Genomic DNA, 14,629 nt, shown 5'->3' on the forward strand with positions numbered 1-14,629 from the left:
GTGAACAAAGCCTGTTATCTAAAAGCCTGAGTATTTTTCCCAGAATCATTCCAACTTATTTATACTTAATGTGGTAACTTAATAAATTTATATTACTTTAGTGACAAGAACCATAGACTCTGGTGTCCTAAGATGGAATCTCCTGTCATTAACTAGCAGCATGACCTGAGGCAGGCTAGTCCCTGCTCTGCGACTGTTCCCTTACTATCAAAGCAAGAGATTGCACTAGTGGGCTCTAAGCGTCCTTCCAACTCTAAGCGGGGAATCGTCGTTCAGTTCAATGAGATGAGGTATGTCCCGCATAATGCGGCATAGCAGTTAAGAACCAGGACACCCAGGGGTCCAATTCTAGTGAGAAATTCCAGCTAGATTATTTACTAGCTGTGGCATTGTAGGCAAATTACTTCTCTGTGCTTTAGCTTCCTCATTTGTAAAAGAGACATCATAATGGTACCTATTTTTTAAGGTGTATTATGAGGATGAGAGAAAAAATGCACATAAAGCCCTTAGAACAGTGCTGGACATATAATAAGTGGTCAAAAAAAAATGAGTTACTATTACAACAGGTCGAGTGCCTGGCACACAGTGGGAGTTCCAGTGAAGACCTGCGTGGAGCAAGTGACTCCTTAGCTGTCTCAAAGGATAATGAACAGGAGCTGGCCCGGCGGGGCGGGAGTGGGGACAGCAAGGAGCAGGGAGAGAAGAGCGTTTCAGGCAGAATGAAGAGCAAATGGCAAAGCCCTGAGGTGGGAGGAGTGGGAAAGACCATATAAGATGCCACTGGGGCAGATGAGGGAAGAGCCACACCCCACAGTCCTGAAAGCAGCTACGCTGCCTTAATTATATTCTAAGTACAAAGGGAAGGAAGAAAACAGCATGATCGGTTTTATGTTTCAGTACTGTCACAGATCTACTGAAGGTACTTTGGCCACAAACTGAATAAAGGCCAATGCTTACAAGTAACAACTACAGGCAAATTCTTAAAAGTTACTTGCATCATTTCCCTTTTCCCACAGTGTTTAAAAAAGGGACTGTGTCTTCTTATAACTTTATAAAGAAGATGGTATATGACAGAGAGGAACAGTATACAGTATGATAGAATAGGACAAAAATGAGGGCTTATCGTAACAGTGTTACTTCTTGTATTTAGCAGAATCAGAGACAAATTAATTGCTAAACGTAGTAAAAAACAAACGTTTTTACTTAAATCTCTCCCATTCGAAGCCTATGAGCGTACCTGATGTGCCCCCAGTCTACACCTTCAAAAAAAGGATGACCTTTTATTTCTTCTACTCCACTATTTCCAATTCTGTTTTCAGAATCAATACAAAATCTAGAAAATGGAAACAGAGAAATGATCATATGCAAATTACACCTAAAGTACCCTATTTGCATTTTTTTTCAAACATTTCATTTTTTTCTCTGTTTACCAAAGTCAGCTCTGTTTCTTGTGGGAAATGTGGGAGAGAACAGAAATCCTCTGTAATTGCACTGGACAGGGAGAACCACTGTAAACAGTTTTAAGCCATTTCCTTTTAGTCTTTTATTGCAATTTTTAAAATACATGTTAGTACAGTAGTTACTGTTTTAGGGCGATTCTTGTCATTTAATATACTGAGAAAACTTCCCAAAGTCATTGTATATTTTTCTATAACTTCATATTCTAGAATTTGCATGTGGAAATATTACAGTTTATTTAGCCAGTCCACTCTTGTTGAACACTTAGCTTTCAACTGTTCATTACTAAAAACATATGATAAACATATTCTCCCTATATCTTTACACACATCTAATTATCTGCATAAGAAAATTCCTAGAATTACTGGGTCAAAGGTCATATACAGTTTAAAGATTTTTGATAATATGCCATCAATTAGCTATTCTCATAGGTTGTCCCAATTTATATTCCTTACCAAACTTCATCTTAGTTGAGAAACAAAATGAAATCCTTTGCTTAGAAACAATTTCATATATAGACTTGTGATATGAACTGCTACTAACAATTTATTTTCCCTTTTCCCTTTAATGAAATAGGGTCATTGCGTACCAACAGGAGTGACCTTTGAAATGATACAAGACACCTTTCCTCTTCTTAACTCTTTCTTTTTTTTTACTGCATGTTTCCTTTTAATTGTTTGCAGTTTTTAAAAAACACATTTTCTTTATTGATCTCTTTGACTGTATAGATCAGTGGTGGTCCTTTTCCTCCCACGAGAGTAAAATGGGCAGTTCGATCTTTTTAGATACCTGTGAAATTTTAAAATACCATAAACTCCTCTAGGGATTTAACCACTAACCTAAGAATTAAGTCCTTGGCTTTCTCAGATATAGGTACCTCTGGAGGAAATACCAAAGTTTCTTTCCAGTTCATCACTTTTCTGTATGTTTCTTGAGGAGTTTCAGAGCAGAAAGGCGGATATCCTGCATATGCGAGAAAACACAAGTTTTATCATCTTTAATAATCAAATATACTCTACCTACTGTCTATGTGCCATAGGAAAAGAAAATTAGCTGGAAGTGTTCTATTCAACAATAAAAAATGTCACCATTCATCAATTTATAATAAAATTGCTAATAAAGGCAATAAAATAAAGGATTCAAAGCATCACCCCCTTTATCCGAAAGACCATGTAGATACAACTTTGACACTCTGGGAGTTCTGGTTAAATGCCCTTTTCCTGAATCTCTACAGAGCTCACTGGTATTTATCACTGTTGACAGTGGGGGATGTCAAAAAGTTCAGTCATTTTAGCCCATGATATCTGTAATATGTTCAATCAGTGGCACTCACAGAAATTTATATAGTATGTACATAAACAAATGATAAGACATACCTATTAGCATTTCATACATAATCACTCCCAAAGACCACCAGTCACACAATTTGTTGTAACCAGTCTGCATGAATACTTCTGGAGCAATGTAATCTGGTGTCCCAACTGTGGAATATGCCTGCAAAGGAAGAGCTTATCAAACCAGCATTCTTAAATATATGTTTGAAAGATCTGAGTATGGCTCACTACTGGAAAAAGCAATAAATACAGCAGTTAAATTTTCATTCAATACTTGTTTTGCATGTTTACCATGTAGAGAGCTTAGTGACAGGTACCAAGTCAGATAATATGTTATTTAAGATACGATTTCTGTGGGCGCCTGGGTGGCTCAGACGGTTAAGCGTCTGCCTTCGGCTCAGGTCATGATCCCAGAGTCCTGGGATCGAGTCCCGCATCGGGCTCCCTGGGAGCCTTCTTCTCCCTCTGCTTCTCTCTCTCTCTCTCTCTGTCTCTCATGAATAAATAAATAAAATCTTAAAAAAAAAAAAAAAGATACGATTTCTGACCCCTGCCCAAGAAGCTCAACTAAATTATTTATATATTTAGCCCTAAGTCCTGTGAAAATTAATAAAAGGACAGCTCACTAACGTGGACTTGGGATGCTAGAAGGGGGAGCTATACTTCTGTACTACTCGCTGTCAGTTACAGGAGGGACTGTCAATTACAGACCCCATCAGAGGAATCATCAACAGGGAAAGAATCACCAATTATGGGCCCCAACAGGGAAAGATACACACTGCATCTCCTATGAGAAAGCAACTACCCTGCAACTCAGCCAAGGAGAGACCTTCACCACCCTCAACTCTTGCTTTTCTCCAATGGACTTTTGCTCAAAACAGCTCCTTTCAAATCCTCCTTCTTCTCTTAAAATACCATTTTTCTTCTTTTTTGTTGGAGTTGCCAATGGTTTTGCCACAGCTTGCCTGTCCCAAATTGCAATTCTCTGTTATTCCCGAATAAACCCATTTTTGCTGGTAAAAGAATTGTTTTATTTTTAAGGTTAACAATCCCATTTCAAAAAGAATAAAGAGGTTGAACCCAGTGGGCCTGAGTCCACCACTCACAACTGATATGTTCTCGGGCAAGTGACTCAACCCATCTGAGCCTCAGCTTCTGCTTACAGAAAACTGGAGTAATAATACAGTCCTAACACAGTTGATAGGAGGATGAAACAAGAAAAGGAATGTGGTTTGGAAACTACAAGCTACTATATATAAACATCAGGTATTTTCATTATAAACCTAATTCCAGGGCACTGCTTATCCATTAGAAAGCAATGGAGTGTTTCATTCTTAATTCATATAAAATCTTACAAAAATGATTTCTTTAAGGCAGTAGTTCTCAATTAAGGGCAGTATGCTAGGGACCACTTGAAAATGAGTGCCAGCAGATTTTCTCATTTCAAGGACCTGAGGGGTGGGGGTGGGAGGTTGCTGATTGGCATTTAGTTGGGGGGGGGGGGGCGGATACAAGATCTAAAGGATTTCCTACCCAAAATACTAAGAGTCCCCTCTACTTCACCCTTGGTAAATAAACATTGATAGAAGTCATGATAATGTCCACAAGAATATAAAACATGACAGCAGTAATCACCTGTGAGTACTCTGTAAGTCGAATTCCCACCATATTTTTAAGCAGTATTCATTTTTCCCCTTAAAAGTAGGAAATACTGCAATTCTTCTCTCAGTGGTAAAATCTGATCTGAAAATGGCACATTTAAAAGTAGAAGGAAGTTTCTGTCATTAATTCATAGCTCCATAGTTTTAAAACTCTCTTTTTTTTTTTTAACTTTTAAAAACACTGAAATGTTTTACAAGCACAGGAAGCTTGCAGTTAATTACTTGGGCCATTGACAGAATGAGTTCGACCATGCAAAGGTCTTATTATCTGGTTGGAGAGGGTATCAGACTATCTTTCAGTCTATTTACCTCACCAATACTCAGAGGGAATGCTGAATTAATTTCCCTTTCATCACTTGGTTGAATTTAACAAGTATTTATAGAGTGTCTGAATGTACCGGGCTGTACAAGAGATCAGGAAAACAGTCAAAAGGCACATTCCGAACCCTGAGAATGTTCGTGGACCTAGTTAATAGGCTAAAGGGAAGAGGAAAAGGGGCAAACAATTCTTATATTCACTAAGTAATAAAGGAGAAATAGTGTGGGGCGAAAGTAGTTTTATCCCACTGTCATCAAAAAGAGTAGTTAAGTTTATCTGTGGTAAAGTCTGCTTTCTAATTTTATTTCATCTGTTTTATCTGTTAACATGCCAAACTTCCTATTTACTTTGTCCATGAAGAAGTTCTTAGAAACACACAACCACTTTACTTATGCTGACTGGCGTTTGTTGTTTCAGAACAAGTATGAAAAATGGAACACACAAGGCATTCACTACAATCACACTCATCTCAGTGAGTTTTATATTGTGCTAATTACTAGTAGACAGATTACTCAATCATAGGTATGAGCCATAAAATGCTATAAAGTTAAATCATAAAGTAAAAATCAGCATTTACTTTCCAGGCAAGGAAATGTTACAGAGAAACTAAAAGAACTATGTGATCCAGGAAGCAGCTTTATCATTGCTACAAAGTAAGTACTAATCATTGTGAAGATAGGAAATGATCAAGCAAAACCCACTGAAATTTTAGAACCAGGGCAACCTTTCTTAAAGACATGGCTAACTTACCAGCTGTCTCCTGTTCTTCTTCCATGTTTCTGCTTTTCTCTTTGAGTTCATGTTCTGAAATGCTAATTTCAATAAGAGAGAATTGTAATCATGAGGGAAAAAACTCCACCAAAAAACAAATTCACAAATATACATGTAAATACATTGGTTTAAGGAGTGAGGAGAGGAGGAGAACTTTCAGTGCTCAACAATACTGAATTAAATCAGCTACACTATGTTACCCAGGGAAAAAAAAATCAGACTTACAGAAGTCACTCGGCGGGTTGTGTGTAAGGTTTCTATAGAATTCAGTCCTATGAGCTTTCTTTAATCCCGTGCATAAACCAAAATCAGATAATTTTACATGACCCTAAAAAAAAAAAAAATCCAGTAAAATCAAGAGATTATATTAACTTTGAAACAAAAGCCTTATCTTCTTTTAAAAGCAATCATTATAAAAACTCTTAGCATTATAAGAATTCTTACAGGTGATAAGTAAAATTATAAATATTTGACGACGACGATTTTTACAAGTAGAAAATGGAAGAAGATAAATACAGCCATCCTCCCTTGATGTCAGTTCACTCGAGTCTTCTCTCATCACATCATTCTATGACATCACGTAGTTGAGCAATAATATAAATGGTAGTTGCCCATTCAATCACAAAATCAGCTCCATTACTCCATAAAAGAATCAGCAACCCAATAATTCACCAGTTTCTTCACATACCTTGGCGTCCAGTAAAAGGTTGTCTGGTTTAATATCCCGATGGATGAAACCCAACTGGTGGATTGCATCTATTGCTAGAACAGTCTCTGAAATGTAGAACTGTGTCTCCTCTTCTGTCAAGGTATCTTTCTTCATTAGCAATGTCATCATGTCACCTACATAAGGGAAACCAAGTATCATGTATTAGAAACACCTCAAGCTTCCTCTGTATCTGTACAACCTATGCCTGATTTTTGCATTGTACGACCCACCCAGTACACCTCCAACCGTCTCTGGAGCCAAGTAAAAAAAGTGTCATTGCATTAGCAGAAGTTTCACGACATTTAATGACTTTTAAGGTAGAAAGCAGGTGATAATGAAGTAATATCCACCACTCAACATCCCGACTAAGTTACCGAGGAAAATATGCTGAACTGAGAAAATGAATCAGAGTAAGCACGCCTGGAAATGGGATATAGTCTTTCAAATTCAAGTTTCAAAAATGTTCAGAGCTCTTCAGTCCATCAAAAACAAAACATTATCCCACTACAAGATATTCTTTTACTTTCAAGGAATTTTTTCTTTAAAAACAGGCAAAGAATAAACAATGGAGTCCATCAAAAATAAAACATTATCCCACTAAAAGATATTCTTTTACTTTCAAGAAATTTTTTCTTTAAAAACAGGCAAAGAATAAACAATGGAGTCCATCAAAAATAAAACATTATCCCACTAAAAGATATTCTTTTACTTTCAAGGAATTTTTTCTTTAAAAAGGGGCAAAGAATAAACAATGGCGAACTTACAACTCAGAGCTGACAACTGTTAGTATTTTTTATGATACTTCGAGTCTTAAAAAAAAGACATGTAAAGGTGTTCTTTGTCCTCTATCCCATTTTATTCCCCCTTCCCTTTTTGCTGAGTAACCATTATCATGGACTTGGTTTGGTGGGTACCCTTCTAGCTTATTTTTAAAATATGTTTTCATATACATCTATCTTAATCTATGAAATTACAGTCTTTCAAAATTTTTTAAAATTCCATAAATGATATCAACTGTACATATAATTCCACAGCTTGCTTTCTTACTCCACTGTTTCTGAGCTCTTCTTATTGAAATGGATAGAGCTCCTGACTTTTAACTGCTGTAAAATATTTCAGCACATAATTATGCCACATTTTATTTATCCATTCTACTGATGGACACTTATCTTGCTTGCAGTTTTTCACTATCACAACAATGCTTCAGTGGTCTCGCAGGTCTCTTGTGCATGTGTCTGGGAGAATCTCTGGGGAATACACTAGTTGTAAAATTGCTGGATTGTAGGACGCATGCACTTTCAACTTCACTGGTATCTATGAATTGCTCTCTGTAAGAGTTAGAGATTAATTTAGATACAAGAGAGGCCAGTTTCTCCCACAGCCTCATCAGACTCTTAATGTTCTTACTAATCAGTTATGTGTGGTAGCTCATTTTTGTTTTAATTTGCATTTCCCTGAATATGAACAGAGTTGAACATTTTCCTATGTATTTATAGACCTGCTAGAGTTTCTCTTCTATATATTGTCTATCATTTGCCCATTGGGTTGTCTTTCTCTTTAGTGACTTATTGTTCCTAACTCTAGACCTGCAACAATCTAACTAATTATACCCTGTAAACCCAGACTGGTAGTATTTAAAATGTGCATTTATTATTCCTTCAAAATAATCTGATTTGTGGTGAAAATTAGCATTATTATGGGAGGGACTACGGAAAACCATGACTGCTAGGAATAGGACAGTAAACCTAACAAACAGGATAATAATTACATATAAAGATGTGCTTGTGTTCAGTCTGTCATTGCTATTACGTTTGTTTTTACCTCCAGGGAGAAACTCCATGATCAGATAAAGGTTCCTCTTATCTTGAAAACTGTAAAACATCTTCACCACCCAGGCACCATCTGCTTCTACCAAAATATCTCTTTCTGCTCGGATATGGGCCACCTAGATGAATGTATTTTGAAAAAAATAATTGCAACACATTACACATTTTTTCAAGTTTACCTCTTACCATCCAATTCCGTAACAGTCATGAAGGAAAGGGGGAGTTCTAGAAAAGATTTGAAATATATACGCATGTTCAGATCCTCATTATATATGGAGAACCTCAGGAAATGGTGTATTTTAGAGTTTATCTTTAGGCCTGAAAAGGTGGGATCTACAGGTACATTACAGAAAGCTGAGGCCTCTGAAGTAGAAAAATGCTTAGTCCAAAAACTTTCCAACCAGAATCCTTATTTGCCAAGGATCCTGGCTTTGTTATATAAATTTCAGCCCCTGGTCTTTTTTTTTAAGGTTTATTTATTTATTTATTTGAGAGAGAAAGAGAGAAAGAGCAAGCAGGGGGAGGAGCAGATGGGGAAGGAGAAGGGGGAAGGAATCTCAAGCAGACTCTGTGCTGAGCTCAGGGCCTGATGCGGGGTCAGATCTCATGACCCTGAGATCATGATCCTGAGATCAAGATCTGAGTCAAAACCAAGAGTCGAACACTTAACTGACTGAACCACCCAGGTGCCCCTGGCCTGACTTTTGAAAGTTAAAAGTAATAAGATCACCACATCAAAAACTAATGATGTATTGTATGGTGACTAACATAACATAATAAAATTAAAAAAAAAAAGTAATAAGCAATGCCTTAACAGGTTGGTATGACAAAGTCAGGGTCCTTAGCAAACTGTTTGTAAGTGCTATTAGTTAAAAAAAAGGGGCCTTATGTGGTTTTTAAACATTTGGGTTTTTTTTAACAAGTAGAAACATTTATAATAACTTTGTATTATCTTCTCAATTATAATAACTATATTATTTTGTTAAATATAAGGCCTCTATAATATCTATTAACATGATCTACAGCAAATTAGTGTAACTTCTGGGGGTTTTGCTGCTGACTTGTCAGACATACAATTATACTAGGGATACTTTTATATGAACATTTTATAGACTGGAAAATTTTATAAACTGAGTAATTTATCGGGTTGGTATAATCAATTTTCAGATGTTTTGCATTAATATATTTATATATGTTCTCTTCAAAGATTAACAATAATATTTGATTTTATCCTTTTGCTGTTCTCATTGTGCATCATTATGAACTCTGGCCCAAAGCACATGAGAACCCAGATTTCCTAAGCCTTTTCATGGTAATGGAATATGATCTGCTTAAAATGTCATATTCGGGATTACTGTATTTATTACCTGGTACAATAAATGCTCTGAGATCAAAGCACAGGAAAAACAGTTGAAAACTAAGAACTTGCTTTCGGGCATGAAAAAACCTCAGAATCTCTCTGGATCTGTTTCATAAAGTGAACAATGGTATCAAAATTCCTACCTATTGCCTTCAACAAAGCATTTTAAGATTAGTAAAGGAAAAACCTTAAGCCTTTGATGTTGCATCTGCTGCTGTCAGGAAAAACTATGTCATCAACTTGACTTGATTGTTTTTAAATATCTTGAAGTCAGATTACAGGATGTTTTCAAAATGGGCCTATGTTTTCAAAGAATAGGAAGTTATCGCACATAGTAATCTGGTACCACAATATCAGGGAGATAAACTGCTACTTTGTGCACTGGTTAGTATTAAAATAAATGTAATAAACACTTCACATAATGACATATTAGAATTGAGTGGGAAAAGGTTTTCTAAAATGAAATTCAATGGTAGCAAACGCAAATTAATTTATATAGGGGGGAAAACAATAACAAAACGCAAAACAGACTTGATGTTTGGGCTCCAGTGAGATTTTCCCTGCATAGGAACGAACAGTGGTCAGAAACTCTTCAACTTCTGGGAAAATATTCTAGATCAGTGCTGTCCAACAGAAATACAATGCAAGCCACAAATGTAATTTAAAGTTCTCTAGTAGCCACATAAAAAGTAAAAAGAAACAGATGAAATATTTTTAATTATATATAGTTTATCACTTCAGTACATAATGAATATAAGAATTACTGAGATTTTTTTTTTGTACAAAGTCTTCAAAATTTGGTATATATTTGCCATTTACAGCTTATCTCAATTCAGACTAGCTACACTCAAGTGCCTGGTAGCCACATGTTGGCTAGTAAGATGAAGACTATAGCTGGAACTAACTGCTCCTTTTGTCCCTCCTCCAAAACCCTATCCAGGACTAATCCCATATGGCTTAGTTAGATACTGTTTATCTCTTTGTCTCTGAGGCTCTACATCTTGACCCAGACCTTTATTCTTATCATTATCTGTAATTCTCTAATACAATTCAATACCTCGACCTTCCTTGAGTTCCAAACCAACCTCTTCCCTCTGGAATCAGTGTGTCTTCAAAAAAGTCCCATATCGTCTCACCTCTGGACGGTTCTTTCACCTTGTCATTCTAACTGAAACCAGGCTGTTGACAGTTCTGTCTTCCCGCACAGTGAGTTCTCAAGAATGACCTGCTCTACTCTCATGCCTTACTTGGCGAGGGGGCAGGTTTCCTGCTCATTCTTCTGCTGCTTCTGTACCATTGTGACCCTCTCCTTCTCTGCAGCTCTTTTGAAGTACACACTGTGCAACTCCATCAGCCACCATCTATCCTCATGGCTACCATTTGGAGAGCTCCTGGGTCATCCCTCTCACTCATTCATGACTTCAGCTCCTGGCTCACCAACTTCTTTTCTAGCTTCTCCACTCATGGATAGATTTCAACATCCATAAGGTGAGCCATCAAATGCCCTATCTACTGACTTCTTCCCCATCTTCAATGATCTCTTCCGCCACTGCACCTCAGCCACCCATGGTAATCGTCTTGGCCTTCTCATCACCAATAACTGTACCCTCTCTAAAGTCTCCATTTTGAGGAACTCTCTTTCTACCTTTTATCCTTCCAGATCTCTTATTCTTGTATTTCAATCTTCCTTTCATGGATTCTACAACTTTTTCTCTTTTGCTCTCCTCACAACCTCATTTCTTTTTCTACCCAGCCTAGATTCCATCATTCTGATCACTCTTTTTGCAAACACTCTGAACTCTCTTGTCCCCTTCCTCCATTGTATTTGCCTGGTAAAACACCAACCCTAATTAGACTCAAATTTCGGTCTATTCTCTATCTACCCCAGAGCAACTAAGTATTACTACAGAAAGGTCACCCAACTATGCCAACAGGTTTCACTGTACATTCAGGATTGCAAATCTCAATGGGCATTCAACTGTGTTTCTGCAGCAAGTCTGCTTTCCCACCCTTTAAGTCAATAGTTGGGACTATTTCACAAATTCTCTCTCTATACACCTCCAGCAAGCCAGCTTGTCCCTCTCTACTCTGAGATGATGACCTCACTTATTTGCACGCAGGCACGAACTTGGCACTTGACGCTACCAGATCAACCACCCCGCATTTGTTCCCACTTTCTCTGCCTCTCCTTCCTGTTTTAATGGATAGGTACAGTCCACTCCTCTCAAAGATCAACTCTTCTGTCTTCCAGGGTATTCCTATAGTTATCCGTCCCCTCTCTCCTGCATCTTCAATTTTTCTTTCTAATGGATTCTTCTAATCAGCATCAAAACATTTGTCTTAAAAAAAAAAAAGAAAAGAAAAGAAATCCTTTTTTTACCCTAAGTCTCACTTTACAAATCTGTTCTTTGGGAAAAAAAAAACACAAACAAACAAACAATCTGTTCTTTGTTCTACCTCACATGGAAGATTTAGCTGCACTCACATTCCCTACTTTTGCTTCCCATTTTCTTTCTCACCATTTCAGTTAGGCTTCTGCCCTGCAATCCACTGGAAATGTCCTTGCCAAATTATTAAAAAATCTCCATATTGTGACATCCACTGGTTTGTCTTCCTCTTGTACTCTCTTAGCAGCATTCCACATAGTTGACCACCTACCTCCTCCTTTAAGCACTCTCTTCTCTTGGCTTCCATGACACCATGTTCTCCCAGTTTTCCCCTACCGGATTAGATGTTCCCTCTTGGTTCCCTTTGCTGGTTTCTTTTCTGCCTATTGTTCCCTAGGGCTTGGATCCAGGCCCTCTTTCCTTCTCTACTATATTTGTTTTCTAGGCAATTTCATCTTGCCCCAATATATGATCAATATATTGGTGGCTTCCAAATTATATTTCTAGTGAAACTTCTCTCCAGATTCCAGCCAATTGTGAACTTAATATCTTTTCCTGGATCTAACAGGCAACTCAAACTTAATATACCACAAAGAGAACCCTTCATTCCCACTATCTCCAAATCTGTTCTTTCTTCAGTCTCTTCTAAATCAGAAAACAACACCATAATGTGTCCCATTCCTAAATGAAACTCTAGGTAGTATCCTGATTCTTCCATTTTCCCCTCACTATCCTTACCCATCCTCTCATCCCCCAGTATACGGGACATCACAGAAAATCCTGCTGGCTCTCCCACTAAAACATATACTTAATCTGACTTTTCTTCAGCTTCTCTGCTCTAAGCCACAATCACATCCTGGCTGGAATTGGTACACCAGTCTCTCAGTTGGCTTCTCTGCTTCACCTCTTGTTTCCTCCATCAGCAAGCAAAGGGACTAATTCATCTTTGTAAAACAACAATCAGACATACCGTTCCCCCTCAAACAAGAGCGTCCTCCCATTGCATTTAGAATAAAACCCAAACGCTCTACCTTGGCCTTTAGAGCTCTGGGATCTGATCCTTGCCTACCTCTCCCACCATTCTTCTTGCACTGAATTCTAGCCACAATGGCTTCTTTCTCGTTAAGCGGGCCAAGATTATTCTTGCCTCAGGACCTCTGCATTTGCTGCCTGGATATTTGTTCTACCTGATCTTTATCTGTCATTCTTTCTCATTATTTAGTCTTTCATCAAATATTCTCTCTTCAGAGAAACATTCCCTGATCTAATTCTTCCTCTTAAACCCAGATCATCTGCATCAATTTATCCTTTTGTAAAAAGTTTCTTTGTAGTCTTTCTCAATCATGACTATTTGCTGCCTGCCTATTTCCCCACTTCTAGAAAAAAATAAGGATCAGGTTTGTACTGTTAATCCCATCTATGTGTTAACCTAGAACACCACAGGCCCATTTGGCACATCATAGGCCCCCAGTAAATACTTGTTGAATGCATGAAATAGAAATAAAGTGAAAGAATGCAGTGAAAATTCAAGGGGGGGGGGCATATTTAAATAAAAACCAGTATTATACTGCTGTAATAACTAAGTAAGTTTTAGGAGGGACTTTTCTCAGCTGCGGCTAAGGTGCTGGGTCCTTCCGAGGAAGCTAGGACCGTGTTGGATGAGACCCTCACTTCCTCCGGTTAGCACCTTGCAGATACAGCACTCACCCACACCATGGCGCTGTCCCGGGCTCGCCTGCATCTACTCAGCCCTCATCCTCCAGTCATGGAGGATAAGATCAATGCCTCATTAAAGCAGCGGGTGTAAAAGTTGAACCTTTCTGGCTGGACTTGTCTGCAAAGGCCGCCAGCCAATGTCAACATCAACATCAGGAGCCTCATCCGCAAGCAAGGGGCTGGTGGAGCCACCCCAGCGGGCTGGTGCTGCCCCAGCAGGAGGGCCCGCCCCCTCCACCAAGGCTGCCCCCACTGAGGAGAAGGAATTGGAAGCAAAGAGAGGAGTCTGATGAGGACGTGCATTTTGGTCTTTTTGACTAAACCTCTTCTGTAACCTGTTCAGTCAAAAGCTGAACTCTTAATAATAGCCTTTAGGCAGGGACTAAAAAACTGAAGTAGAGCATTAGGTAGAGAGAGGGGCCATCCTCCCTCTATACTCCGTTGTTGAGTCCTCCCCTAGCATATGTAATCCATTTAGGGTTCTACAGAGCTTCTACCCAGACCAGAAACAGAAGGGAATACATAAATAATACTATTGATGTTTTCGGATTTATGGCCTACCCTTAAGCTGCATTAAGTCACAGCAAACATAGAGAGTCCATGAGTATGAAATTGGGGGAGGGGGGTGGTTTGCAGATTTTGGAAATATGTAAAATCAGCCAATTCACAGGAGACTGGTCTTGTTTATATGTGATAGGGATTAAGGAAGCTGAGAACTGTCCTTTATTTTCACTGAAGTCAGAAAAGAAGGTATTTTGTTATGGACTAAATGTTTGTGTATTGCCTCCCCGCCCCACCAAATTCCTATGGTGGCCCCACCAAATTCCTATGGTGATGCCGTAACCCCCAGGGTGACTGAATTTGGAGATGGGGCCTCCAAGGAAGTAATTAAGGTTAAGTGAAGCCATAGAGGGAGAGGGGGCTAGCGTCCTTTTAAGAAGAGGCACCAGAGAGCTCCCGTTCTTTCTCTGTGCACACAGCAAGGAGAGGCGATGCGGGCCTTAGTGGGAAGGCAGCAAGCCATCTGCAAGCCAGGACGAGCACCTCGCTAGAATCAAACCGTGCCAGAACCCTGATCTTGAACTTTC

The 14,629-nt window shown here is 38.5% G+C and overlaps 1 protein-coding gene and 1 pseudogene across 1 annotated transcript in view; one reads left to right on the top strand and one right to left on the bottom strand.

The window, feature by feature from the left end:
- Nucleotides 1-14,629, bottom strand: part of STK38L (serine/threonine kinase 38 like) — an 83,106-nt gene that overhangs the window by 4,025 nt on the left and 64,452 nt on the right. The window contains exons 6-12 of the mRNA XM_045873721.3: nucleotides 8,074-8,197; nucleotides 6,232-6,386; nucleotides 5,769-5,871; nucleotides 5,523-5,584; nucleotides 2,835-2,952; nucleotides 2,298-2,421; nucleotides 1,238-1,333 (exon numbers count right to left, since the gene is read on the bottom strand). Of these exons, the coding sequence (XP_045729677.1) occupies nucleotides 1,238-1,333; nucleotides 2,298-2,421; nucleotides 2,835-2,952; nucleotides 5,523-5,584; nucleotides 5,769-5,871; nucleotides 6,232-6,386; nucleotides 8,074-8,197 (782 nt within the window). The remainder of the gene's footprint in view (nucleotides 1-1,237; nucleotides 1,334-2,297; nucleotides 2,422-2,834; nucleotides 2,953-5,522; nucleotides 5,585-5,768; nucleotides 5,872-6,231; nucleotides 6,387-8,073; nucleotides 8,198-14,629) is intronic.
- Nucleotides 13,426-13,862, top strand: LOC123844963 (large ribosomal subunit protein P1-like; annotated as a pseudogene).

This window comes from Mirounga angustirostris, unplaced genomic scaffold, assembly GCF_029215605.1.
Source record: "Mirounga angustirostris isolate CCGP_5_RB_7025 unplaced genomic scaffold, mMirAng1.0.hap1 SCAF_5, whole genome shotgun sequence".
Taxonomy (NCBI): Eukaryota; Metazoa; Chordata; class Mammalia; order Carnivora; family Phocidae; genus Mirounga; species Mirounga angustirostris.